This window comes from Kogia breviceps, chromosome 3 (assembly GCF_026419965.1).
Source record: "Kogia breviceps isolate mKogBre1 chromosome 3, mKogBre1 haplotype 1, whole genome shotgun sequence".
In the NCBI taxonomy this organism is placed as follows: domain Eukaryota; kingdom Metazoa; phylum Chordata; class Mammalia; order Artiodactyla; family Physeteridae; genus Kogia; species Kogia breviceps.
In genome coordinates, this window is record NC_081312.1 from 143,584,785 (window position 1) to 143,611,362 (window position 26,578).

General features: G+C 40.5%; 1 protein-coding gene and 1 long non-coding RNA gene across 6 annotated transcripts in view; one reads left to right on the forward strand and one right to left on the reverse strand.

Annotated features, from left to right (window-relative positions):
- Window positions 1-26,578, forward strand: part of LOC131752184 (uncharacterized) — a 75,482-nt gene that overhangs the window by 17,044 nt on the left and 31,860 nt on the right. The window lies entirely within an intron of this gene.
- MYZAP (myocardial zonula adherens protein) overlaps window positions 7,275-26,578 on the reverse strand; it is a 99,633-nt gene continuing 80,329 nt past the window's right edge. The window contains exons 12-14 of one of the 4 annotated variants that reach the window (XR_010839799.1): window positions 25,677-25,777; window positions 23,391-23,473; window positions 7,275-8,226 (exon numbers count right to left, since the gene is read on the reverse strand). Coding sequence is in view for 3 of the 4 variants with exons in the window: in XM_067029773.1 (XP_066885874.1) it covers window positions 17,928-18,039; window positions 25,677-25,777 (213 nt within the window). In the remaining variant the exon portion in view is untranslated. Of the gene's footprint in view, window positions 8,227-17,840; window positions 18,131-23,390; window positions 23,474-25,676; window positions 25,778-26,578 lie in introns of those variants that run through there. The other 3 variants (XM_059056269.2, XM_067029773.1, XM_067029774.1) reach the window with 3 other exon arrangements.

The following is a 26,578-nucleotide window of genomic DNA, read 5'->3' on the forward strand; positions in this document are numbered from 1 at the left end:
TTCCCTCTGTATGACATACTCCAGTTCCATCCACCTCACTACAAATAACTCAGTTTCATTTCTTTTTATGGCTGAGTAATATTCCATTGTATATATGTGCCACATCTTCTTTATCCATTCATCTGTTGATCAACACTTAGGTTGCTTCCATGTCCTGGCTATTGTAGATAGAGCTGCAGTGAACATTTTGGTACATGACTCTTTTTGAATTATGGGTTTCTCAGGGTATATGCCCAGTAGTGGGATTGCTGGGTCGTATGGTAGTTCTATTTGTAGTTTTTTAAGGACCCTCCATACTGTTCTCTATAGTGGCTGTATCAATTTACATTCCCACCAGCAGTGCAAGAGGGTTCCCTTTTCTCCACACCCTCTCCAGCATTTATTATTTCTAGATTTTTTGATAATGGCCATTCTGACTGGTGTGAGATGATACCTCATTGTAGTTTTGATTTGCAATTCTCTAATGATTAGTGATGTTGAGCATTCTTTCATGTGTTTGTTGGCAATCTGTATATCTTCTTTGGAGAAATGTCTATTTAATTCTTCTGCCCATTTTTGGATTGGGTTGTTTGTTTTTTTGTTATTGCGCTGCATGAGTTGCTTATAAATTTTGGAGATTAATCCTTTGTCAGTTGCTTCATTTGCAAATATTTTCTCCCATTCTGAGGGTTGTCATTTAGTCTTGTTTATGGTTTCCTTTACTGTGTAAAAGCTTTTAAGTTTCATTAGGTCCCATTTGTTTATTTTTGTTTTTATTTCCATTTCTCTAGGAGGTGGGTCAAAAAGGATCTTGCTGTGATGTTTGTCAGAGTGTTCTGCCTATGTTTTCCTCTAAGAGTTTGATAGTGTCTGGCCTTACATTTAGGTCTTTAACCCATTTTGAGTTTATTTTTGTGTATGGTGTTAGGGAGTGTTCTAATTTCATACTTTTACATGTACCTGTCCAGTTTTCCCAGCACCACTTATTGAAGAGGCTGTCTTTTCTCCATTGTATATTCTTGCCTCCTTTATCAAAGATAAGGTGACCATATGTGTGTGGGTTTATCTCTGGGCTTTCTATCCTGTTCCATTGATCTATATTTCTGTTTTTGTGCCAGTACCATACTGTCTTGATTACTGTGGCCTTGTAGTATAGTCTGAAGTCAGGGAGCCTGATTCCTCCAGCTCCATTTTTCATTCTCAAGATTGCTTTGGCTATTCGGGGTCTTTTGTGTTTCCATACAAATTGTGAAATATTTTGTTCTAGTTCTGTAAAAAATGCCGGTGGTAGTTTGATAGGGATTGCATTGAATCTGTAGATTGCTTTGGGTAGTAGACTTATTTTCACAATGTTGATTCTTCCAATACAAGAACATGGTATATCTCTCCATCTATTTGTATCATCTTTAATTTCTTTCATCAGTGTCTTATAATTTTCTGCATACAGGTCTTTTGTCTCCTTAGGTAGGTTTATTCCTAGATATTTTATTCTTTTTGTTGCAATGGTAAATGGGAGTGTTTTCTTAATTTCACCCTCAGATTTTTTTTTTTTTTTTTTTTTTTTTGCGGTACGCAGGCCTCTCACTGTTGTGGCCTCTCCCGTTGCAGAGCACAGGCTCCGGAGGTACAGGCTCAGCGGCCTAGCCGCTCCATGGGATCTTCCCGGACTGGGGCACGAACCTGTATCCCCTGCATTGGCAGGTGGACTCTCAACCACTGCCCCACCAGGGAAGCCCCTCACTCTCAGATTTTTCATCATTAATGTATAAGAATGCCAGAGATATCTGTGCATTAATTTTGTATCCTGCTACTTTACCAATTTCATTGATTAGCTCTAGTAGTTTTCTGGTAGCATCTTTAGGATTCTCTATAATAGTATCATGTCATCTGCAAACAGTGACAGCTTTACTTCTTCTTTTCCGATTTGGATTCCTTTTATTTCTTTTTCTTCTCTGATTGCTGTGGCTAGAACTTCCAAAACTAGGTTGAATAAGAGTGGTGAGAGTGGACAACCGTATCTTGTTCCTGATCTTAGTGGAAATGGTTTCAGTTTTTCACCCTTGAGAATGATGCTGGCTGTGGGTTTGTCATATATGGCCTTTATTATGTTGAGGAAAGTTCCCTCTATGCCTACTTTCTGCAGGGTTTTTATCATAAATGGGTGTTGAATTTTGTCAAAAGCTTTCTCTGCATCTATTGAGATGATCGTATGGTTTTTCTCCTTCAGTTTGTTGATATGGTGTATCACGTTGATTGATTTGCATATATTGAAGAATCCTCGCATTCCTGGGATAAACCCCACTTGATCATACTATATGATCCTCTTAATGTGCTGTTGGATTCTGTTTGCTGGTGTTTTGTTGAGGATTTTTGCATCTATGTTCATCAGTGATATTGGCCTGTAGTTTTCTTTCTTTGTGACGTCTTTGTCTGGTTTTGGTATCAGGGTGATGGTGGCCTCATAGAATGAGTTTGGGAGTGTTCCTCCCTCTGCTATCTTTTGGAAGAATTTGAGAAGGATAGGTCTTAGCTCTTCTCTAAATGTTTGATAGAATTCACCTGTGAAGCCATCTGGTCCTGGGCTTTTGTTTGTTGGAAGATTTTTAATCACAGTTTCAGTTTCAGTGCTTGTGATTGATCTGTTGATATCTTCTATTTCTTCCTGGCTCAGTCTTGGCAGGTTGTGCATTTCTAAGAATCTGTCCATTTCTTCCAGGTTGTCCCTTTTATTGGCGTAGAGTTGCTTGTAGTAACCTCTCATGAGCCTTTGTATTTCTGCAGTGTCAGTTGTTACTTCTTTTTCATTTCTAATTCAATTGATTTGAGTCTTCTCCCTTTTTTTCTTGATGAGTCTGGCTAATGGTTTATCAATTTTGTTTATCTTCTCAAAGAACCAGTTTTTAGTTTTATTGATCTTTGCTGTTGTTTCCTTCATCTCTTTCATTTATTTCTGATCTGATCTTTATGATTTCTTTCCTTCTGCTAAATTTGGGGGGTTTTTGTTCTTCTTTCTCTAATTGCTTTAGGTGCAAGGTTAGGTTGTTTATTCGAGATGTTTCCTGTTTCTTAAGGTAGGATTGTATTGCTATAAACTTCCCTCTTAGAACTGCTTTTGCTGAATCCCATAGGCTTTGGGTCGTGGTGTCTCCATTGTCATTTGTTTCTAAGTATTTTTTTATTTCCTCTTTGATTTCTTCAGTGATCACTTTGTTATTAAGTAGTGTATTGTTTAGCCTCCATGCATTTGTATTTTTTACAGATCTTTTCCTGTAATTGACATCTAGTCTCATAGCGTTGTGGTTGGAAAAGATACTTGATACGATTTCAATTTTCTTAAATTTACCAAGGCTAGATTTGTGACCCAAGGTATGATCTATCCTGGAGAATGTTCCATGAGCACCTGAGAAAAATGTGTATTCTGTTGTTTTTGGATGGAATGTCTTATAAATATCAATTAAGTCCATCTTGTTTAATGTATCATTTAAAACTTGTGTTTCCTTATTTAGTTTCATTTTGGATGATCTGTCCATTGGTGAAAGTGGGGTGTTAAAGTCCCCTACTATGATTGTGTTACTGTCGATTTCCCCTTTTATGGCTGTTAGTATTTGCCTTATGTATTGAGGTGCTCCTATGTTGGGTGCATAAATATGTACAATTGTTATATCTTCTTCATGGATCGATCCCTTGATCATTATGTAGTGTCCTTCTTTGTATCTTGTAATAGTCTTTATTTTAAGATCTATTTTGTCTGATATGAGAATTGCTACTCCAGCTTTCTTCTGATTTCCACTTGCATGGAATATCTTTTTCCATCCCCTCACTTTCAGTCTGTATGTGTCCCTAGGTCTGAAGTGGGTCTCTTGTAGACAGCATATATATGGGTCTTGTTTTTGTATCCATTCAGCCAGTCTGTGTCTTTTGGTGGGAGCATTTAATCCATTTACATTTAAGTAATTATTGATATGTATGTTCCTATTACCATTTACTTAATTGTTTCGAGTTTGTTCTTGTAGGTCTTTTCCTTCTCTTGTGTTTCTTGCCTAGGGAAGTTTCTTTAGCAGTTGTTGTAAAGCTGGTTTGGTGGTGCTGAACTCTCAGCTTTTGCTTGTCTGTAAAGGTTTTTAATTTCTCCATCAAATCTGAATGAGATCCTTGCTGGGTAGAGTAATCTTGGTTGTAGGTTTTTCTCCTTCATCACTTAAATATGTCCTGCCACTCCCTTCTGGCTTGCAGAGTTTTTGCTGAAAGATCAGCTGTTAACCTTATGGGGATTCTCTTGTGTGTTATTTGTTGTTTTTCCCTTGCTGCTTTTAATATGTTTTCTTTGTATTTAATTTTTGATATTTTTTGATATTAATCAAGCTTAATATGTGTCTTGGTGTGTTTCTCCTTGGATTTATCCTGTATGGGACTCTGTGTTTCCTGGACTTTATTAAGTATTTCCTTTCCCATATTAGGGAAGTTTTCAACTATAATCTCTTCAAATATTTTCTCAGTCCCTTTCTTTTTCTCTTCTTCTTCTGGGACCCCTATAATTCGAATGTTGGTGCATTTAATGTTGTCCCAGAGATCTCTGAGACTGTCCTCAGTTCTTTTCAATCTTTTTTCTTTATTCTGCTCTGCAGTAGTTATTTCCACTATTTTATCTTCCAGGTCACTTACCCATTCTTCTGCCTCAGTTATTCTGCTATTGATCCCATCTAGAGTATTTTAAGTTTCATTTATCGTGTTGTTCATTGTTGCTTGCTTCTTCTTTAGTTATTCTAGGTCCTTGTTAAATGTTTCTTGCATTTTCTCTATTCTATTTCCAAGATTTTGGATCATCTTTACTATCATTATTCTGAATTCTTTTTCAAGTAGACTGCCTATTTCCTCTTCATTTGTTAGGTCTGGTGGGTTTTTATCTTGCTCCTTCATCTTCTGTGTGTTTTACTGTCTTCTCATTTTGCTTATCTTACTGTGTTTGGGATCTCCTTTTTGCAGGCTGCAGGTTCGTAGTTCCCGTTGTTTTTGGTGACTGTCCCCAGTGGCTGTGGTTGGTTCAGTGGGTTGAGTAGGTTTCCTGGTTGGGGAGACTAGTGCCTCTGTTCTGGTGGATGAGGCTGGATCTTGTCTTTCTGGTGGGCAGGTCCACATCTGGTGGTGTGTTTGGGGATATTGGTAGCCTTAGTATGATTTCAGGCAGTGTCACCTCTAATGGATGGGGCTGTAGTCCTGTCTTGATATTTGTTGGGCATAGGTTGTCCAGCACTGTACGTTGCTGGTCCTCGAGTGAAGCTGGGTCTTGGTGTTGAGATGGAGATCTCTGGGAGATTTTTGCCGTTTGATATTATGTGGAGCTGGGAGGTCTCTTGTGGACCAGTGTCCTGAAGTTGGTTCTACCACCTCAGAGACACAGCCCTGACGCCTGGCTGGAGTACCAAGAGCCTTTAATCCACACGGCTCAGAATAAAAGGGAGAAAAAATAGAAAGGAAGGAAGGGAGAAAGGAAGAAAGAAAGAAAGAAGATAAAATAGGATAAAATAGTTATTTCAATTAAAAATAATTATTAAGAAGAAAAAATTTTTAAATTAAAAAAAAAAAGAAAAAAACAGCACAGTCAGAACCCTGGGACAAATGGTGAAAGCAAAACTATACAGACAAAATCTCACACAGAAGCACACACATACACACTCACAAAAAGAGAAAAAGGGGAAAAAAATAATATATCTTCCTCCCAAAGTCCACCTCCTCAACTTGGGATGATTCGCTGTCTATTCAGGTATTCCATAGATGCAGGGCACTTCAAGTTGATTGTGGCGCTTTAATCCACTGCTTCTGAGGCTGCTGGGAGAGACCTCCCCCTCTCCTCTTTGTTCACACAGCTCCTGGGGTTCAGCTTTGGATTTGGTCCTGCCTCTGCATGTAGGTCACCTGAGGGCATCTGCTCTTCGCTCAGACAGGACAGGGTTAAAGGAGCAGCTGATTCGGGGGCTCTGGCTCACTCAGGCCGGGGGGAGGGAGGGGCACGGATGCGGGGTGAGCCCGCGGCGGCAGAGGCCGGCGTGCCGCTGCACCGGCCTGAGGCGCGCGCCATGTGTTCTCCCGGGGAAGTTGTCGCTGGATCCCGGGACCCTGGCAGTGGCGGGCTGCACAGGCTCCCGGGAGGGGAGGTGTGGAGAGTGACCTGTGCTCGCACACAGGCTTCTTGGTGGTGGCAGCAGCATCCTTAGCGTCTCATGCCCGTCTCTGGTGTCCGCGCTGATAGCCGCGGCTTGCGCACGTTTCTGGAGTTCCTTTACGCAGTGTGCTTAATGCCCTCTCCTCTCGCACCAGGAAACAAAGAGGCAAGAAAAAGTCTCTTGTCTCTGCAGCAGCTCCAGACTTCTCCCGGACTCCCTCCCGGCTAGCCATGGTGCACTAACCCCTTCAGGCTGTGTTCACGCAGCCAACCCCAGTCCTCTCCCTGAAATCCGACTTCCGAAGCCCGAGTCTCACATCCCAGCCCATGCCCGTCCCAGCAGATGAGCAGACCAGCCTCTCGGGCTGGTGACTGCTGGTCAGCACCGATCCTCTGCGGGAATCTCTCCACTTTGCCCTCCACACCCTGTGGCTGCGCTCTCCTTCGTGGCTCTGAAGCTTCCCCCTCTGCCACCCGCAGTCTCCGCCTGTGAAGGGGCTTCCAGTGTGTGGGAACCTTTCCTCCTTCACAGCTCCCTCCCACTGGTGCAGGTCCCATCCCTATTCTTTTGTCTCTGTTTATTCTTTTTTCTTTTGCCCTACCCAGGTACATGGGGGAGTTACTTGCGTTTGGGGAGGTCTGAGGTCTACTGCCATCGTTCAGTGGGTGTTCTATAGGAGCAGTTTCACGTGTAGATGTATTTCTGATGTATCTGTAGGGAGGAAGGTGATCTCTGCGTCTTACTCTTCTGCCATGTTCTCCCGAGGTCCTGGCTTTTTTTTTTAAGTGGGGGAGTAAGGGGTAGGGAGTTTGGGCACAAGGGAGCATGATTTTTTTTTTTAAGTAAAAATGATTTTTTTAATTTATAAACATGAATGCATCTTAGTGTTTCTAGAAGGTAGGTTAACTAGATAAATTTCAGGTTTAAAGACACACACACACACACACACACACACACACACACACACACACACACACACACACACACACACACACACACACATACCTTCTCTTACGGTTTATAAATGATTCTAAGGACTGAACTGATTGAAAGATTATGGTGCCCTGACTTGGACAGTCCACAACCCGATTCTTTTCTCTACCCCTCTACACAGTCATGGATGACACACAATGATAGCATCAGTAGAACAAAATATATGGCATTTATTAAACATGTGACATAGGTTATAATATCAAAGTAGAGCATGCATGAACACATCATTCATTCCTTTAACAAAAACACCAATTGATATTGAAAACATTAAGTGATTAAGTTTCCACAATGTACAAAATTCTCTTTCAGTTAAAGTGAGAAAGAAAGAAAAAATAAATCACAGGTTGAATAAATACAGTGATTTCAGCTGGCTCCATAAAGGCATAAGGCACAAAGTAAACCAAGGGGTTTAGCACGTCAGAATGAAGTGTGTCTGCCCACACCAGCTGCAGCCAAGGCTCCCACACCCCTGCACAGGTCCTCGGCACCTGCCCCTTCCTTCCCAGGGTCACATTTCCCCATGTGCCTGTGCTCCTGCGGACAGGCTTCCCTGTAGCAGAGAAACACCACCTCTAATACTTCCACGGGTAAATAAATCCTTCATGCTGTAACAAATGATCCTGGCAATAAGTAACATGAAATTTCAAGTTAATGCCTTGTTTCCTCCCAGCCGAAGTCTAGTAAAACAGAAAATAGTGAGGGAATTCTCCCGATAGGACTCAGTGTCTGCATGGAAAGCTAATGACGGCCCAGTACAGCAGGGTACATACACTTTTTGGGTGTTTGAAATATGACCTTGAAACCTCTCTCTCCTACCTTCCCCCTCCCACTCCCCCTCCACTCTCCTTCATGTTTTAGAAGTAGATCAGAACCTCAGCAGTTTCCACTGCAGCTTAAACAGTGTATAGGACGAAGCATCAGTCACCCTTTCCAGACTTCAAGCTGCAGGGTTCCAGGGCCTTTGTCCATCAGTGAAAATTGCACGTCTCCAAGTGCTTAAGTCAGAGTTTTCTTCATGGTTAACTCCAGGACTCGTGTGTATGGCGTATAATTCCTGGAAGGCACTGCGATCTCACGAGTCCTACCTGTTTGGCTGAGAAATGAGAAAACGCAGTCAGGAATATGAAACAAAACTTAACCATATGCTTCACGTGGTAAGATAACTCTAGGAAATCCTTTTCAACACTTAAAAATAGACTGCAGTAATGTAGTTGAATATTTCATTTAAATATTATGAGGGAGAGAAAACCATAATTCGAAAGAGTCATGTACCACAGTGTTCATTGCAGCTCTGTTTACAGTAGCCAGGACATGGAAGCAACCTAAGTGTCTACTGACAGATGAATGGATAAAGAAGATGTGGCACATATATACAATGGAATATTACTCAGCCATAAAAAGAAACAAAATTGAGTTATTTGTAGTGAGGTGGATAGACCTAGAGTCTGTCATACAGAGTGAAGTAAGTCAGATAAACAAATACCGTATGCTAACATGTATATATATAGAATCTAAAAAAAAAAAAAAAGATTCTGAAGAACCTAGAGGCAGGACAGGAATAGACGCAGATGTAGAGAATGGACTTAAGGACACGGGGAGGGGGAAAGGTAAGCTGGGACAAAGTGAGAGAGTGGCATGGACATATATACACTACCAAATGTAAAATAGATAGCTAATGGAAAGCAGCTGCATAGCACAGGGAGATCACCTCGGTGCTTTGTGACCACCTAGAGGGGTGGGATAAGGAGGGTGGGAGGGAGACGCAAGAGGGAGGCGATATGGGGATATATGTATATGTGTAGCTGATTCACTTTGTTATAAAGCAGAAACTAACACACCATTGTAAAGCAATTATACTCCAATAAAAAACAGAAGTACATTAGTGGTTGCCAGGGCCTAGGAGAAGGGGGAAATGGAGTTTGACTGCTAAGGGTTACAGGGTTTCTTTTTGGGGTGAGGGAAATTTTCTAAAATTACATAAGTGGTGCTGGTTACACAACTTTGTAAATATACTAAAAACTATTGAATTGCACATTTTAAAAGGATGAATACTACGCTATGTGAATTACATCTCAATAAAACTTACTTAAAAAAGAAAAATATTATGAGGGACCATTATTTTTAGCAATTTCTTTAAAAAGTTTTATTGGAGTGTAGTTGATTTGCAATGTTGTGTTAGTTTCAGGTGTACAGCAGAGTGATTCAGTTATACATATATTCAGTCTTTTCCAGATTATTTTGTCATATAGGTTATCACAGAATATTGAGTAGAGTTCCCTGGGCTATACATTACGTCCTTGTTGGTTATTTATCTTATATATAGTAGTGTATGTATGTTAATCCCAAGCTCCTGATTTATCCCTCCTGCCCACATTTCCCCTTTGATAACCATAAGTTTTCAATATCTGTAAGTCTGTTTCTGTTTTGTAAATAAGTTCATCTGTATCATTTTCAAAAACTAGATTCCACATATAAGTCATATCATATGATATTTGTCTTTCTCAGTCCGACTTACTTCACTTAGTGTGATAATCTCTAGGTTCATCCATGTTGCTGCAAATGGCATTATTTTGTTCTTTTTTATGGCTGAGTAATATTCCACTGCGTGTATGTACCACATCTTCTTTATCCATTCCTCTGTCAATGGACATTTTAGGTTGCTTTCATGTCCAGGCTGTTGTAAATAGTGCTGTAGTGAACATCGCGGTGCGTGAATCTTTTCTAATTGTGGCTTTCTCCAGATATATGCCAAGGAGTGGGATTGCTGGATCATATGGTAGTTCTATTTTTAGTTTTTTAAGGAACCTCCATACTGTTCTCCATAGTGGTTCTATCAATTTACATTCCCACCAACAGTGTAGGAGGGTTCCCTTTTCTCCACACCCTCTCTAGCACTTACTGTTTGTAGACTTTTTGTTGATGGCCATTGTGACTGGTGGTAGGTTATACCTCACTGTAGTTTTGATATGCATATCTCTGATAATTAGTGATGTTGAGCATCTTTTCATGTGCTTTTTGGCCATCTGTATGTCTCCTTTGGAGAAATGTCTATTTAGGTCTTCTGCCCATTTTTGGATTGGGTTGTTTGGTTTTTGTTGTTGTTTTTTGACATAGAGCTGCATGAGCTGTTTGTATATTTTGGAAATTAATCCCTTGTCAGTCACTTTGTTTGCAAATATTTTCTCCCATTTTGTGGGTTGTCTTTTCATTTCGTTTATGGTTTCCTTTGCTGTGCAGAAGCTTTAAAGTTGAATTCAGTCTCATTTGTTTATTTTTGTTTTTATTTTTTTAATTGAAGTATAGTTGATTTACAATATGGTGCCAATCTCTGCTGTACAGCAAAAGTGACTCAGTTATACACATACAGGAATTCTTTTTTTTATATTCTTTTCCATTATGGTTTATCATAGGAGATTGGATATAGTTCCCTGTGTTATATACATTAGGACCTTGTTTATCCATCCTATCTATAATAGTTTACATCTGCTAATCCAAAACTCCCAGTCCTTCCCTCCCCCAACGCCCTCCCCCTTGGCAACCACAAGTCTGTTCTCTGTGTCTGTGAGTCTGTTTCTGTTTTGTAGATAGGTTTGTGTCATATTTTAGATTCCACGTATAAGTGATATCATATGGTATTTGTCTTTCTCTTTCTGACTCACATCACTTAGTATGATAATCTCTAGTTGCATCCATATTGCTGCAAATGGCATTATTTCGTTCTTTTTTATGGCTGAGTAGAACTCCATTGTATGTATGTACCACATCTTCTTTATCCATTCATCTGTTGGTGGACATTAGGTTGTTTCCATGTTTTGGCTATTGTGAACAGTGCTGCTATGAACATAGGGGTGCATGTATCTTTTTGAACTATAGTTTTTTCCAGGTATATTCCCAGGAGTGGGACTGCTAAATCATATGGTAATTCTATTTTTAGTTTTCTGAGGGACCTCCACACTGTTTTCCGTAGTGGCTGTACCAATTTACATTCCCACCAGCAGCGTAGGAGGGTTCCCTTTTCTCCACATCCTCTCCAGCATTTATTTGTAGACTTTTTAATGATTGCCATTCTGACCAGTGTGAGTTGGTACCTCATTGTAGTTTTGATTTGCATTTCTCTAATAATTAGTGATGTTGAGCATCTTTTCATGTGCTTACTGGCCATCTGTATATCTTCTTTGGAGAAATGTCTATTAAGGTCTTTGGCCCATTTTTCGATTGGGTTGTTTTTTGTTGTTGTTGTTGAGTTGTATAAGCTGTTTGTATATTTTGGAGACTAAGCCCTTGGCTGTTGCATCATTTGCAAATATTTTCTCCCATTCTGTAGGTTGTCTTTTCATTTTTATATGGGTTCCTTTGCTGTGCAAAAGCTTCTAAGTTTGGGCTTCCCTGGTGGTGCAGTGGTTGAGAGTCCGCCTGCCGATGCAGGAGACACGGGTTCGTGCCCCGGTCTGGGAAGATCCCACATGCCGCGGAGCGGCTGGGCCCGTGAGCCATGGCCGCTGAGCCTGTGTGTCCAGAGCCTGTGCTCCACAACAGGAGAGGCCACAGCAGTGAGAGGCCCGCGTACCAAAAAAAAAAAAAAAGCTTCTAAGTTTGGTACCGTCTCATTTGTTTATTTTTATTTCTATTGCCTTGGGAGACTGACCTAAGAAAACATTGATATGACTTATGTCAGAGAATAAATTCTAGAAGTTTTGTGGTGTCATGTTTTATGTTTGTCTTTAAGCCATTTTGAGTTTATTTCTGTGCATGGTGTGAGGGTGTGTTCTAACTTCACGGACTTACATGCAGCTGTCCAACTTTCCCAGCACCACATGTTAAAGAGTCTTTTTCCTATTTTATATTCTTACCTCCTTTGTTGAAGATTAATTGACTGTAGGTGTCTAGGTTTATTTCTGGGCTCTCTCTTCTGTTCCATTGATCCGTATGTCTTTGTACCAATACCACACTGTTTGGATTAATGTAGCTCTGTAGTATTGTTTGAAGTCTGGGAGAGGTATGCCTCCTTTTGCTTTTTTCCCTCAGGATTGCTTTGGCAATTCTGGGTCTTTTATGGTTCCATATAAATTTTTGATTGTTCTCGTTTTGTGAAAAATGCCATGGGTATTTTGATAGGGATTGCATTAAATCTGTAGATTGCTTTGGGTAGTATTGCCATTTTAACAATATTAATATTTCCAATCCAAGAGCATGGGGTATCTTTCCATTTCTCTGAATCCTCTTTATTAATGTTTTATAGTTGACAGCATGTCTTTCACCTCCTTGGTCTGGTTTATTCCAAAGTATTTTTTTTTTGGTGGTATTTTAAAAGGTATTGTTTTTTTTTTACATTCCCTTTCTGGTATTTCATTGTTAGTGTAAAGAAATGCAACTGATTTTTGGATGTTAATCTTGTATTTTGCTACTTTGCTTAATTCATTTATTAGATCTAGTGATTTTTGTATGGAGTCCTTAGGGTTTTCTATATATAGTATCATGTCATCTGTAAACAGTGACAATTTCACCTCTTCCAATTTGGATACCTTTTTGTTGTTGTTGTTTTTGCCTGATTGCTGTGGCTAGGGCTTCCAATACTGTGTTGAATAGAAGTGGTGAAAGTGGGCATCCTTGTCTTCTTCCTGAATTTAGTAGGAAGGCTTTTAGCTTTTCACTGTTGAGTATTATATTGGCTGTGGGTTTGTCATAAATGGCTTTTATTATGTTGAGATATATGTTCCCTTAGGAGGTGGATCCAAAAAGTTATTGCTGCGATTTATGTTCAGAGAGTGTTGCCTATGTTTTCCTCTAAGAGTTTTATAGTGTCTGGCCTTACATTTAGGTCTTTGATCCATTTTGAGTTTATTTTTGTGTACGGTGTTAAAGAATGATCTGATTTCATTCCTTCACATGTAACTATCCAGTTCTCCCAGCACCACTTATTGTATTGTATTGTGAATCCATTGTATATTCTTGCCTCCTTTGTCATAGATTAATTGACCATATGTGCATGGGTTTATTTCTGGGCTTTCTGTCCTGTTCCATTGATCTATATTTCTGTTTTTGCACCAGTACCATACTGCTTTGATTACTGTAGCTTTGTAGTATAGTCTGAAGTCAAGGAGCCTCAGTCCTCCAGCTCCGTTTTTCTTTCTCAATCCTTTCTCAGGATTGCTTTGGCTATTTGGAGTCTTTTGTATTTCCATACAAATTAAAAATTTTTTTGATCTAGCTCTGTGAAAAATGCCATTGGTAATTTGATAGGGATTGCATTGAATCTGTAGGTTGCCTTGGGTAATATAGTCATTTTCATAACATCGATTCTTCCAATCTAAGAACGTGGTATATCTTTCTATGTGTTTGTGTCATCTTTGATTTCTTTCATCAGCATCTTACAGTTTTAAGAGTACAGGTCTTTTGTCTCCTTAGGCAGGTTTATTCCTCGCTTTTTTTCTTCTTTTTTGATATGATGGTAAATGAGATTGTTTCCTAAACACATTTTTGACTGGAGGCGTATTATAGCCACAGGTGTTAGTTTCTACAAAAATCAATAATGTGTTAATTTCTCTTTCAGATGTTTTGTTGTTAGTGTATAGGAATGCAAGAGATTTCTGTGTATTAATTTTGTATCCTGCAACTTTACCAAATTCATTGATGATCTCTAGTAGTTTTCTGGTGGCATCTTTAGGATTTTCTATATATTGTATCATGTCATCTGCAAACAGTGATAGTTTTACTTCTTTTCCAATTTGGATTCCTTTTATTTCTTTTTCTTCTCTGACTGCCATGGCTAGGACTTCCAAAACCATACTGAACAAAAGTGGCGAGAGTGGACATTCTTGCTTTGTTCCTCATCTCAGAGGGAACTTTTCACTGTTGAGAATGATGTTAGCCCTGGGTTTGTCATATATGGCCTTTATTATATTGAGGTAGGTTCCCTCTATGCCCAGTTTCTGGAAAGTTTTTATCATAAATGGGTGTTGAATTTTGTCAAAAGCTTTTTCTGCATTTATTGAGATGATCATATGGTTTTTATTCTTCATTTTGTTAATGTGGTGTATCACACTGATTAATTTGCAGATATTGAGGAATCCTTGTATCACTGGGATAAACCCCACTTGATCATGGGGTATGATCCTTTTAATGTGTTGTTGGATTTGGCTTACTAGTATTTTGTTGACGATTTTTACATTTATGTTCATCAGTGATATTGGCCTATAATTTTTTTTTGTCTGGTTTTGGTTTCAGGGTGATGGTGGCCTCATAGAATGAGTTTGGCAGTGTTCCTTCCTCTACGGTTTTTTGGAAGAGTTTCAGAAGGATAGGTGTTAGCTCTTCTCTAAATATTTGATAGAATTTGCCTGTGAAGCCATAATTTCAGTACTTGTGACTGGTCTGTTTGTATTTTCTGTTTCTTCCTGGTTCAGTTTTGGAAGGTTGTATCTTTCTAAGAACTTGTCCATTTCTTCTAGGGTGTCCATTTTATTGGCATATAGCTGTTTTTATTAGTCTCTTATTATCCTTTGTATGTCTCTTATGATCTCTTTGTATCCTTTCCATGGTGTCTGTTGTAACTTTTTCTTTTTTTTTTTTTTTTTTTTTTTTTTTTTTTGCGGTACGCGGGCCTCTCACTGTTGTGGCCTCTCCCATTGCGGAGCACAGGCTCCGGACGCGCAGGCTCAGTGGCCATGGCTCACGGCCCCAGCCGCTCCGTGGCATGTGGGATCTTCCCGGACCGGGGCACAAACCCGTGTCCCCTACATCAGCAGGCGGACTCTCAACCACTGAGCCACCAGGGAAGCCCGTAACTTCTTTTTCATTTCTAGTTTTATTGATTTGAGCCCTCTCCCTTTTTTACTTGATGACTCTGGCTAAAGGTTTATCAATTTTGTTTATCTTTTCAAAGAACCAGCTTTTAGTTTCATTGATCTTTTCTATTGTTTTCTTCATCTCTGTTTATTTCTGCTCTGATCTTTATGATTTTTTTCCTTCTACTAACTTCGGGTTTTCTTTGTTCTTCTTTCTGTAGTTGCTTTAGTTGTAAGTTTAGGTTGTTTGAGATTTTTCTTATTTCCTAAGTTAAGAAGATTGTGTTGCTATAAACTTCCCTCTTAGAACTGCTTTTGCTGCATCCCATAGGTTTTGGATAGTCGTGTTTTCATTGTAATTTGTCTGTAGGTATTTTTGATTTCTTCAGTGATCCATTGGTTGTTTAGTAACATATTATTTAGCCTTCATGTGTTTGTGTTTTTTATGTTTTCTTCCCTGTAACTTATTTCTAATTTCATAGATTTGTGGTTGGAAAAGATGCTTGATATGATTTCCATTTTCTTAAATTTACTGAAGCTCGCTTTGTGGCCCAGCATGTGATCAGTCCTGGAGAATGTTCCATGTGCACTTAAGAAAGTGTATTCTGCTGCTTTTGGATGGATGTTCTATAAATATCAATTAAGTCTATCTGTAAGCCTATCTGGTCTGTTATGTCATTTAACGCTTGTGTTTCCTTATTGATTTTCTGTCTGGATGGTCTGTCCACTGATGAAAGTTGGGTGTTAAAGTCCCCCACTATTATTGTGGTACTGTCGATTTCTCCTTTTATGGCTGTATTTCCTTTATATATTGAGGTTCTTGCCTTATGTATTGAGGTGCTTCTGTGTTGGGTGCATATATATTTACAATTAATGTCTTCTTCTTGGACTGGTCCCTTGATCATTATGGCCTGCCCCTGGAGCTCCTGTAGGTGGTGTCCTGTTGCCTGGGAGTGTTGACGGGGCAAGAAGCTCTTATGGTGGTCCCACCCTCTCCCCATGTGTCCCCCAATAATGGCACTTTGCCTCTCTGGCGGGCCCAGGCTTCTTCCGAATACACCCTCAGTTGCCATAATCCAGCCTCTTCAGGATGTTTCTACGCAGCCAACCCTGGTCTTCTCCCTGGGTCTGACCTCCAGAGCCTGAGCTATAGCACCCAGCCCCTGCCCACACTGACAGATGAGTGTCTCAGGCTGGGGAGCACAGGGTGGCAGTGCCAACCTTCTGTGCAGGTTACTCTCTCTTTTGCCTCCCAAAAACCAGTTAGTGTGCTCTCCTCCTAGGCTCTGAAGCTGCCCCTCCATCCAGGCTGGTCTCCCTGCTGTGAGGAACAGATGTGGGAACCTTTCCTTCTTCACAGCTGCCTCCCTGGATGCAGGCCCCATCCCAGTGCCTTCTTTTTCTTTTTCCTTTTGTCCTACCTGGTTATGTGGAGGTTTTCTTGCCCTTTCAGAAGTCTGAGGTCTTCTTTCATTATTTAGTAGATGTTTGTGACTCGTTCCACTTTTAGATGTATTTATAATGTTTTTGTGGGAGAAGGTTGAGTTCCATGTCCTACTCCTCCACCATCTTGATCCCCTACCTGGAGCCAGCCATTATTTTTAGCAACTTTTAAAGGTTATACTAGGTATCCATGATTCAGAAAAATAAAAAAAATAATGCATTCAAGGAACTCACAATTAGGCGGGAAAGGTATGTACTTAAATAGTTGCAATGTGTTAGATAATACATAAAGACATAAAAAGCTATACTGGATACTCTGCATTTGCCTGTTCAGATCCATCCCCCCTTCTCCACCCCACCTATGCCCTGGGAAGCTTACCTGAAGGTCAGCATCAGTGGGCTCCCTCAGTTTTTACCTTCCAGTTGGTTTGGACCAATTGGGAGATCAAAGGATGAGAGAATGGAGGCCAGGGAGGCCAGGACATCTGTTCCCTCTGATCAGTCTGCAGCTTGGTAGTTGGCTACATTCCTCTAGCAAAAGCCATGCTCCAGCTCACCCCTTCATCTCTTCTACCTGCTTTCTCTCCCCACCTCTTCAGGCCCAGGCTGGAAATAGCTCCAGAGCAAGACACTGTCCATTTTTTATTTCCCTAAAAGCTGCCCTCAAATTTTTACACAGTCCCTTCATTTAAGTCTCTTCTGTTTCCATTTCTGCCAGGACCCTGAGCAATACAAGAGTGAACATATTATGGACAAAGTGATGGCAGAACAAGTTAGCTTCACTGGGAGGAAATTGGCCCCGGGAGGGTGACTCCTGTAGGATGCCTAGGCGTTCCTCAAGTGGGTGAGGAGGAGATGGGAATTCCAGGCAAATGGACAGTACAGGCAAAGGCAAAGAAGGGTGAACACAGAGGCCATGGTGTGGAAAGGAGACACGCTTGGCAGGACTGGAGCAAAGAGTTCATGATGAAGTGGCAGAAGATGAGGTCAGGGTGGGGAGGCAGGGCCCTGTGTGCCCTGCTCAGGGGTTCAGAAGGGGACAGCAAGCCACTAAAGGTTTTTAAGGAGGGGCAGGATATGCTCCTATTTTTATTCTAGCAAGATCCCTTGGCACCACTGAGGGTTGGTTGATTGCAGAGGTGTTAGTCTGGAGGCAGGAGGTTAATTAGGAGAGTTTTGCTATTTAGGAGGTGAGAGAGACCATGAGAACTCAAACTCTAAAAGAAGCACTATAGGTGAAGTAGCACGGAAAGGTTAAGATGATATTTGGGAGGCAGAATTAATGGGATTTGGTGACTAAGATGGAGAAAATATCCCATTTCTTTTTCTGCCTAGACACATAACTACCTTTCCCAGCCTCCCTTGCAGTTTGGTAGGCCACATGACTATAATGGGCAGAAATGATTTATATTACTTGCAGGTTTAGCCCATATCCATTTTGCAGTCACAGATATTTTCCTAAAAGGACGATCGGAGCAAATTACTGTTCTTTTTTTAAATAAATTTATTTTTTATTTTTGGCTGCATTGGGTCTTCGTTGCTGCACACAGGCCTTCTCTAGCTGTGGTCAGCAGGGGCTACTCTTCGTTACGGTGCGCAGGCTTCTCATTGCCGTGGCTTCTCTTGTGGAGCATATGGGCTCTAGGCGTGCAGGCTTCAGTGGTTGTGGCTCACGGACTCTAGAGCACAGGTTCGGTAGTTGTGGCACTCAGGCTTAGTTGCTCTGTGGCATGTGGGATCTTCCCAGACCAGGGCTTGAACCCATGTCCCCTGCATTGGCAGGCAGATTCTTAACCACTGTGCCACCAGGGAAGTCCATATTATTGTTCTTAAAACTCTTCAAAGTTTCCCTCTTGCTTCCTGGATGGAGTCTAAACTCCTGTGCAGGGTGTAAAGGCCTCCACCTTCTACTGTTATATCTCCTGCCTGGACTTGCTAAGAAACACAGCTCTCATTTACACACTGCTTCACAGCTCTGCCATCCTCAGCTGTCCCCTCTGCCTTGAATGCTTCCCTCATCAAGTCGATCTGATGAATTCCTGCCTATATTCCAAGATTCAAACCAAACATTGCCTCCTCTGTGACAGTCTCCCCAATTCCCTGCAGCAGTGATAGAAACTGTCATTCCTTTCTCTGTGTGCTCTGTTTCCTTGAGCAGCACTGCTCAATTTTCTGCTTGCACAAGGTTCACTTTTGCTAAACTTTCCCATCAGTAATACGTTCCATCACCCTGCAGTGATTTTCAACTATGGTTGGGAGACAACTTCTTAATAGGGTGTATCAGAAGCTTGGGGGGAATGTTAAACTTCACATGTCTCTCCCCAAGAGATTCAATATTTCTTCCATGCTCTCCTCCCCTTGAAAATGACTGTCACAGAGGCTTGTGACACACTACTGGAAGAATCTCATTGCACCCACTGGTCTATATACATCCTCTGCTAGTTATAATTTCATGAAGCGTCAAAACCATATCTTGCTTATCTTCATGACCTCAGCAGCTCACTCAGGCCATGCACAGAACTATCACTACACAGATGGATGACATAGGGAACCAGAGGACGACAGATTTCAAGGAGTGAGTGGTCAGAGTGTCACCTTCACCTGGCACAGAGAGGAATCTGCAAGATCTGGCAATTCAGGGGTCCCCAGTGACCTGACCAGGTAATTTAGTGGAGTGCCAGGGGCAGGAGCCAGATGGCAATTTGTGCCAACTCCTGTGAAAATTCCACAGAACAGAAATAGTCTCTGGTGACAATATCCTAAAAGCCCATAAAATTCAGAAATATTTATAAAGATGAACCCTCGGGTTTCAAAAACAGGCTCTCATATCCCCCCGTTCAAAAAGAACTGAGGTATTTTATTTAGTTGATCACTAGGAAACAACAGGTTTTCAAGAACACAAATAATTTCAACCCCAGAATGAAAATTCAGCCATTTTCTTTAACACATTGAGGCTATTGTTAACCTTTTATTAATCCATAATGGGGCAGTTCCCTTGGGGGAAACAATAGCAGAGGCAGCAAAAAAACTTTGACAAAAAGCTACTTTGTGTTTTGATTTTTACAAGAGAAATATGAAAACGTAGGTATTTTAAAGCACTTACTATGCACTGGGCATTTGACAACAAGGAATATTTTTCATTAAATTGTACCTATTAAGACATAATTTATGAGTTCGCTGGAAACTGAGTTTCACTAAGGGGCAAGAGAAAGAAGTCTCTTTTTTTTTTTTGGTGTTCAATATTTTTATTTTCCACTTTTCTCATTAAGTGAAGGCTAGCTGACATAAAACTGCTCTCAATGGCTTTGATTACTATATATCAAACTTTTCAAATCAAACTCGAGTTTCTCTTTTAAATAGGTGTTTAAAAGCCCCCAAAATCATGGTGAGTGCCTTTGCACCTCTTCCCTCTCTCCTTGCTTTCCAGAAATCTATGCAACACAAAGATGAGATGAAGGAGGAGGAGAATTTGAGCAGAAACTGGAGGCAGGGATGGGACTGAGTAGCTTAGAACACTGTTCTCCAGGAGGCTGGTGCAGTGGGATTGGAGAGGTGTGAAGCAAGTCACGAAGGAAAAAGCCAGCCCCGTACGAGTGAGTGATTCCAGGACAAAGGAATTCACAGCTCAAAGGTAACTGCAGAATACTGAGCTTAGGCAACAGGAGCAGTGGTGGTGGCATCAACAGAAATATGCAAACGTGGTCACTACACTGGGCAATTTATGCCTGTATCTTAATCATCTCAGCAAGTTTCAGGAGGAATTACTATCAAAATCTATCTTCCCATTCTTGGTAAGGAAATAGAGTCAAAGGGGTTAGAGATTTGTCCAAAGCTATAGATATAGCAAGAGGCAGATCCCGGACCCAGACCCAGGTCTAATTTCCAAGCCACCACTCTTAACTACAACTAGAGGATCTGACTTTGATGGGAAAAAGTGATGTATTCAGCTATGGATAGGGTGGGTATGAAGATCAAGTGGGGCCCAGCAGGCGGCCAGGAATGAGGACTTGTATGCAAGAGAGAGGTCTGAACTACCTGACAGCACAGCCACAGGGAAGAAAGAGGTAACTCCATGAGGCTGGATGCCATCTTTGCAGGAACGAGTGTTGCCAAGATAGAACCCTTAGGAGCACCCATAGTGGGGATCTGGGAGCAGAAAGAGGAGCCATCCAAGAAGATGGAGGACAGGCCAGGGAAGTAGGGAAAGAACCAGGAGAGGAGAGTCCCACAGGAAGTGGATATTCTTCTGCTTAGGAAGAACCATCAGATGCTACAGAGATGGCTCCATTCAACAAATACTGATTGAGGGCCTGCCTAGTGTGAGGCCCTGCTCTAAGTCAGTCCCAGGAAGACTGCAGTTAGTGACATAGATGTAAGTCCCTGCCCTCATAGAGCTTACAATCTAGTGAGGAGAGAGAATAAACACTAAGAAGCAAAATGTAATCAAGAATTGCCTCTTACGAGTCCTTTCTCACTTGGCGTGGACCTTTCGTTCATTCTGCCAGTGAATGTTTATTGAGCATCAGGAAAATGCTAGAGTAGGGGATGGGAGCCTAGGGTTCTTGTCTACAGGACTGCACAGTGCTGGCAGGGACAGGGAAAGTGGTCAGGGGTGGGGACAAGGTAATACAAGGGGCTTAATAGCTCTATAAGAAAAGGCTGATTTCAAATTTTTTCAGGAGCACATAAAAATAGAGCAGCTGTAATTGTAAGTCAAATGCTATTAGCAGTAGCACAGCATGTAAGATTGCAGGTATGTGGAGAAAGGGGTTGGAGGTGCCATACTGCTTTACAGCAGTACTGGGCTTTGTGCCCAGTGCCTGGAACACACTGTGATGCCTCTGATGTCAGAGCTGACAGAGACCTCATCAATCACTGGGGCTTCCAGAGTTTTACAGTATCCAGAGGGTTCCAAACCACTAATAGTTTAATCGAAGAGCTCAATACATACTGAAGCACTATCCACTTGATTAAGCTATCAACCCATTTAATAACATCACTTAACAGCCACCAAAATAAATAAGTTAATGTCATAGCACACTCAAATTTACTTATATTTGCTACAGTGTCTGGAACAGGATAGAAAACCCAGAAATAAACCCACACACCTATGGTCAACTAACCTATGAAAAGGAAGCAAGAATACATAGTGGAGAAAAAGACACTCTCTTTAGTAAGTGGTGCTCGGAAAACTGGACAGCTACATGTAAAAGAATGAAATTAGAATGTTCTCTAACACTGTACACAAAAACAAACCCAAAATGGATCAAAGACCTAAATGTAAGGCTGGACACTATAAAACTCTTAGAGGAAAACACAGGCAGAACACTCTGACATAAATCATAAATCGCAGCAATATCTTTTTGGATCTACCTCCTAGAGTAATGAAAATTTAAAAAAATAAACAAATGAGACCAAATTAAACTTAAAAGCTTCTGCACAGCAAAGGAAACCATGAGCAAAATGAAAAGACAACCCACAGAATGGGAGAAAATATTTGCAAACAAAGCAACCGACAAGGGATTAATCTCCAAAATACACAAATGGCTCATGCAACTCTATGTCAAAAAAAACCAACCCAATCAAAAAACGAGAAGACCTAAAGAAGACATACAGATGGCCAAAAAGCACATGAAAAGATCACTCACGTGATCACTAATTGTCAGAGAAATGCAAATCAAAACTACAGTGACATTCACACCAGTCAGAATGGCCATCATCAAAGTGTACAAACAATAAATGGTGAAGAGAGTGTGGAGGAAAGGAAATCCTCCTACATTGTGTTGGTGGGAATGTAAATGGGTACAACCACTATGGAAAACTGTATAGACGTTCCTTTAAAAACTAAAAATAGGACTACCATATGACCCAGCAGTCCCACTCCGGGACATATATCTGGAGAAAATGATAATTCAAAAAGATACATGCACCTCAATGTTCATTGCAGCACTGTTTACAACAGCTAAGACATGGAAGCAACCTAAGTGTCCATCAACAGAGGAGTGGATAAAGAAGCTGTGGTACATATATGCAATGGAATATTACTCAGCCATAAAAAAGAATGAAACTATGCCATTTGCAGCAACATGGATGGACCTAGAGATTTTCATACTAAGTGAAGTCAGACAAATATATATCACTCTTGTGGAATCTAATTTTTTTAAATGATACAGATGAACTTATTTACAAAACAGAAACAGACTTACAGATATTGAAAACTTATGGTTACCAAAAGGGAAATGTGGGCAGAAGGGATAAATCAGGAGCTTGGGATTAACATACACACACTACTATATGTAAGACAGATAACCAACAAGGACCTACTGTATAGCACAGGGTACTCTACTCAATATTATGTGATAACCTGTATGAGAAAAGAATCTGAAAAAGAATGAATATATGTGTATATATATATATATATATATATATATATATAACTGAATCACCTTGCTGTACACCTGAAATTAACACAACATTGTAAATCAACTATACTCCAATAAAAGTTTTAAATACTTGATCAGTGTCTTACATGTAAAATCGGAGTTTTGATTTGGATAATAGGGATGCTAGCTATTATTTATTAATTTCCTAACTTCGGTCCAGTTACCATGCTAAATGCTTTATATACATGTTTTCATTTAATCCTCTTCACAACCCTATAAGATTTGATATTGTCATCTTCATTCCCATTTTAAGGATGAAATCACAGAGGTTTAAGAGAGATTGAGTAACTTGCCCAACAGCTGACTGGGCAGGGAACCCACAGCCTGAGCCTTCCCAACTGGACTGCACTGCCAAGTTCTCTGCAGGAGAACAGAGAGTAAGAACAAAACTCATCTGCATAACTGAGGCTTAATTCATTACTTTTCTGGAGCCTGTTTTTAAAATATTCTGGAAAACACCATGGAATCTTTTTATTAGTTAGATGCAAGTCTGAAGTCCAACTGAGAACCAGGAATTGTATTAGAACAGACGTGACACAATTTAGCAGCTCTCTATTGAGTAATTTAAAACTACAGATGTACTATACCAGGACTCCAAAGGTATGGTTCAAATCCTGGCTGTGTGGCTTCTAGTGAATCCCTTTATCTCTCTGGGCCTCGATTTTGGTGTCTATAAAACAGGGAGATTAAACTAGATCAGGGGATTCTAATTTGATTTTGACCACAGAGCTCTTTTATTCAAGCAAAATCTTACTTGGAATCTAACATATAAAACATACTAAAAGCTGAGTTTGTCAGGTTGTTTTTTTTTTTGAGGGGGGACAGTCCCCACAGGCCAGCTCCTTGCTCACCTCCTCACCCCTGGAGGCCCCTCCCGGAGCCCTAGCACAAAGCACGCAGTTCCAAAAAGCACAGGTGGAAAACCACTGCCCTGAATCACCTCACAAGATGCTGTGCTCCTCGCCACCCAGTTGTGCACAGCGTCTGTCACATAGTAGGCACTTCATAAATATTTGTGAGGAAACAAATGAAATATTACTCTGCCTTTTCGGAAATGTGGATACGTAGTTTTCATTTCCTCTGCTGATTGACCCAGGTAGTTAAAGTGCTAAGATGGATCCTGGGGGAAACCAAATGTTACATTTATGGAAAAGCTGCTTGTAGATACTAAAGTGGCTTCCAAGTTCAGCGTGGCCATAAGTTAAGGGTCTGTCAGCACTTCGATTATGAAAACCACTTTGTGGTTTCATAACTTAGCCATAAAAGTTTGCTTCAGGCTATCCCTCGGCATACAAATTGAAAACCTTGCTTTAAGCCAAAATGTGGGAATTAGAAAACAAACAATTTATTGGTTTCAGACATAGTTTTGTACCCGTCTTAACCAAATAAGATTTATTATGTGGGCAATTAGAGGGAACTAAACCACTTGGTTCTTGAAGAATAAAAAAGGAGGAAAATAGCCAAACTATTTATATTTTAAAAGTTGTGCCTGGACATGATCAGTCATTCTTTTGGGTCCTTATTTTTATCAAGTACTTTGTCCCCTGCATTGATGAGACCTGGAGTCTATTTACACATTCTTTTTCCTTCTTTTTTTAAATAAACATTTTCTGTTAATGATATCAGAATGATAAAATTGCCTTCTTTTTACCAAAAAGCAAGCAACATAAATGAGAATAATGTCAAAAAAAAAAAAGCTTAATCCTGCTTTTGGTAAATACTTTGAGAATGGCAAGTGGCTCATCTTAATGAACAAAAAAAGATAATCAGTAATGAATAAAATAGGGAAGGAGATGAGACATAGTTCCTCATTGTTAGAGCTGAGAAGTCACCTAGTCAACTGACTTAACAGATTGGGAAACAGAGGCCTCAGCAAAGAGAGACCAGCCTGAACACATCCTGTGATTGCTAACCTCAAGGATGAGAACCAGGTCTTCTACAGCCCAGTCTGGCGATCAGCTCATCCCTGTTTACCACCCATGTAACCATTCAAGGCCCAGAGCCTACATTTTTCTGACCTACTAATGTCTAACATGACACACACACAAATGCCCCTAGTCACATAAAAATACACCTTTCCTACGCACAGTGTACGAGGCACTTTGTGACTTTGGTTACGTCAGTCACAAGCTATGTACCATCGGTGTCCTTGTTATAAACTTGTTTTCTGTCCTCTTTGGGCCAAGCACAGTTTTGAGCGCCTAGAGACAGTGGGTTGGTTGCTGGGTCTTGCTGATCTGACTATGGAGAGACCCAGGTACTGGGCTTGTGAGCAGCTTAATAACACATGGCTCAGTCCTCTAGCTCAGAAATGCAACTGAACAAACCAGGTTATAGTTACTGTTTATCTGCTCATGACTGAGGTGGATCATGTATTTCTGAATCTGGTCCAATGCTTGACAACACTGTTACAGTACTGGGGAACAGACAGGATTTGTTCAAGGTTTAGAGTCTCCCTCCTCTGTTACTAAAACACACCATTGAAAATGTCTGCCTGCATGTCTGACTTCTCTTGCAGACTGCACTCTGGGGCAGGAACCCAATCTCATTCCTCTCTATCATCACTGTATGGCACAGGGAAGGTACTCAACAGATATTTGTTGAATGAACAAATGAAGGACCAAATGCATGCATTCGCTGATAGGGCCCATCTCTCTCTGAAGTGGTTCCCCCAGGTCTCTCCTTCTACACCCCTTGTGCCCTGTACAATCTCCCCACTCCACAGAAGCCAGTCAGACCCCTCAGCAGCCACGACTTCTCTTTGCAGAAGTACTTTTGAGAGAAAGAATGCAATTCTGGGAATAACAGCCCAGGAAAGTATTTTCTTAAGTCAAAGGGAATTTGAGTTGGAAAACCAGGAAATTCTTAAATACCTGGGTAGAAGATCACAGCCCACTCCAACCTCTCTGGTTTCCACTTCAGTCTTGGGCTGGGTTTCTATTAAATAGTCCAACCTGCTTTGTAGTTCATTATTCTAGAGATGAGGAAAAAAGTACTTTTAGTAAAGCAATTACGTTCCCCCACAAATACGTATGATACAATTTATATGTATTATCCGGACTTCTAAGCGCCTCTTACACAGTAGGAATTGAAGAAATACATTGATTGAATCCTACATATGCATCCAATTTTACCTAAATGGAAACAAACAAAATATCCTACTCTATACCATTATTTGCTGCTTTTCCCCACTCAACAATTTGTTGTGACTCTTTTCACATTTATTAGTTTTCTTTTTATGTCAACAAATTATTTTAATGGGTTCATAGCATTCCATTGTATGGATCTACATTATTTATTTAACTAGTCTCTTACTGATGGCATTTAGATATTTATCACTTTTTTTGCACTTATAAATAAGGTACAGCTCATGTTTTAATACTCCCTCATTAAACTATAAAATGAGTAAGTCTATTAATTTAGTGGGAAATACCTCTGTAACTTAATAATTAGTATTTCATAGGTGTGGAAAATTCAGACTCTCAAACATATAAAGTAGAACAAGTTCCTTGGGATTAAAATTAGCATTCTAAATAGTTTCTTTTCAGGCCAGAGCCAAACATTACATAGGTTGATAATTAGATGCTCAGGAATTGGAAATTTGCCCTGTGGGGAAATGAAAGACAAGGGAGCAAGAGTGTTGAGGGTTTTGAAATGAAAATAGATGAGTGTTGGACTTCCGTCGTGGCACAGTGGTTAAGAATCTGCCTGCCAATTCAGGCGACATGGGTTCGAGCCCTGGTCCGGGAAGGTCCCACATGCCACAGAGCAACTA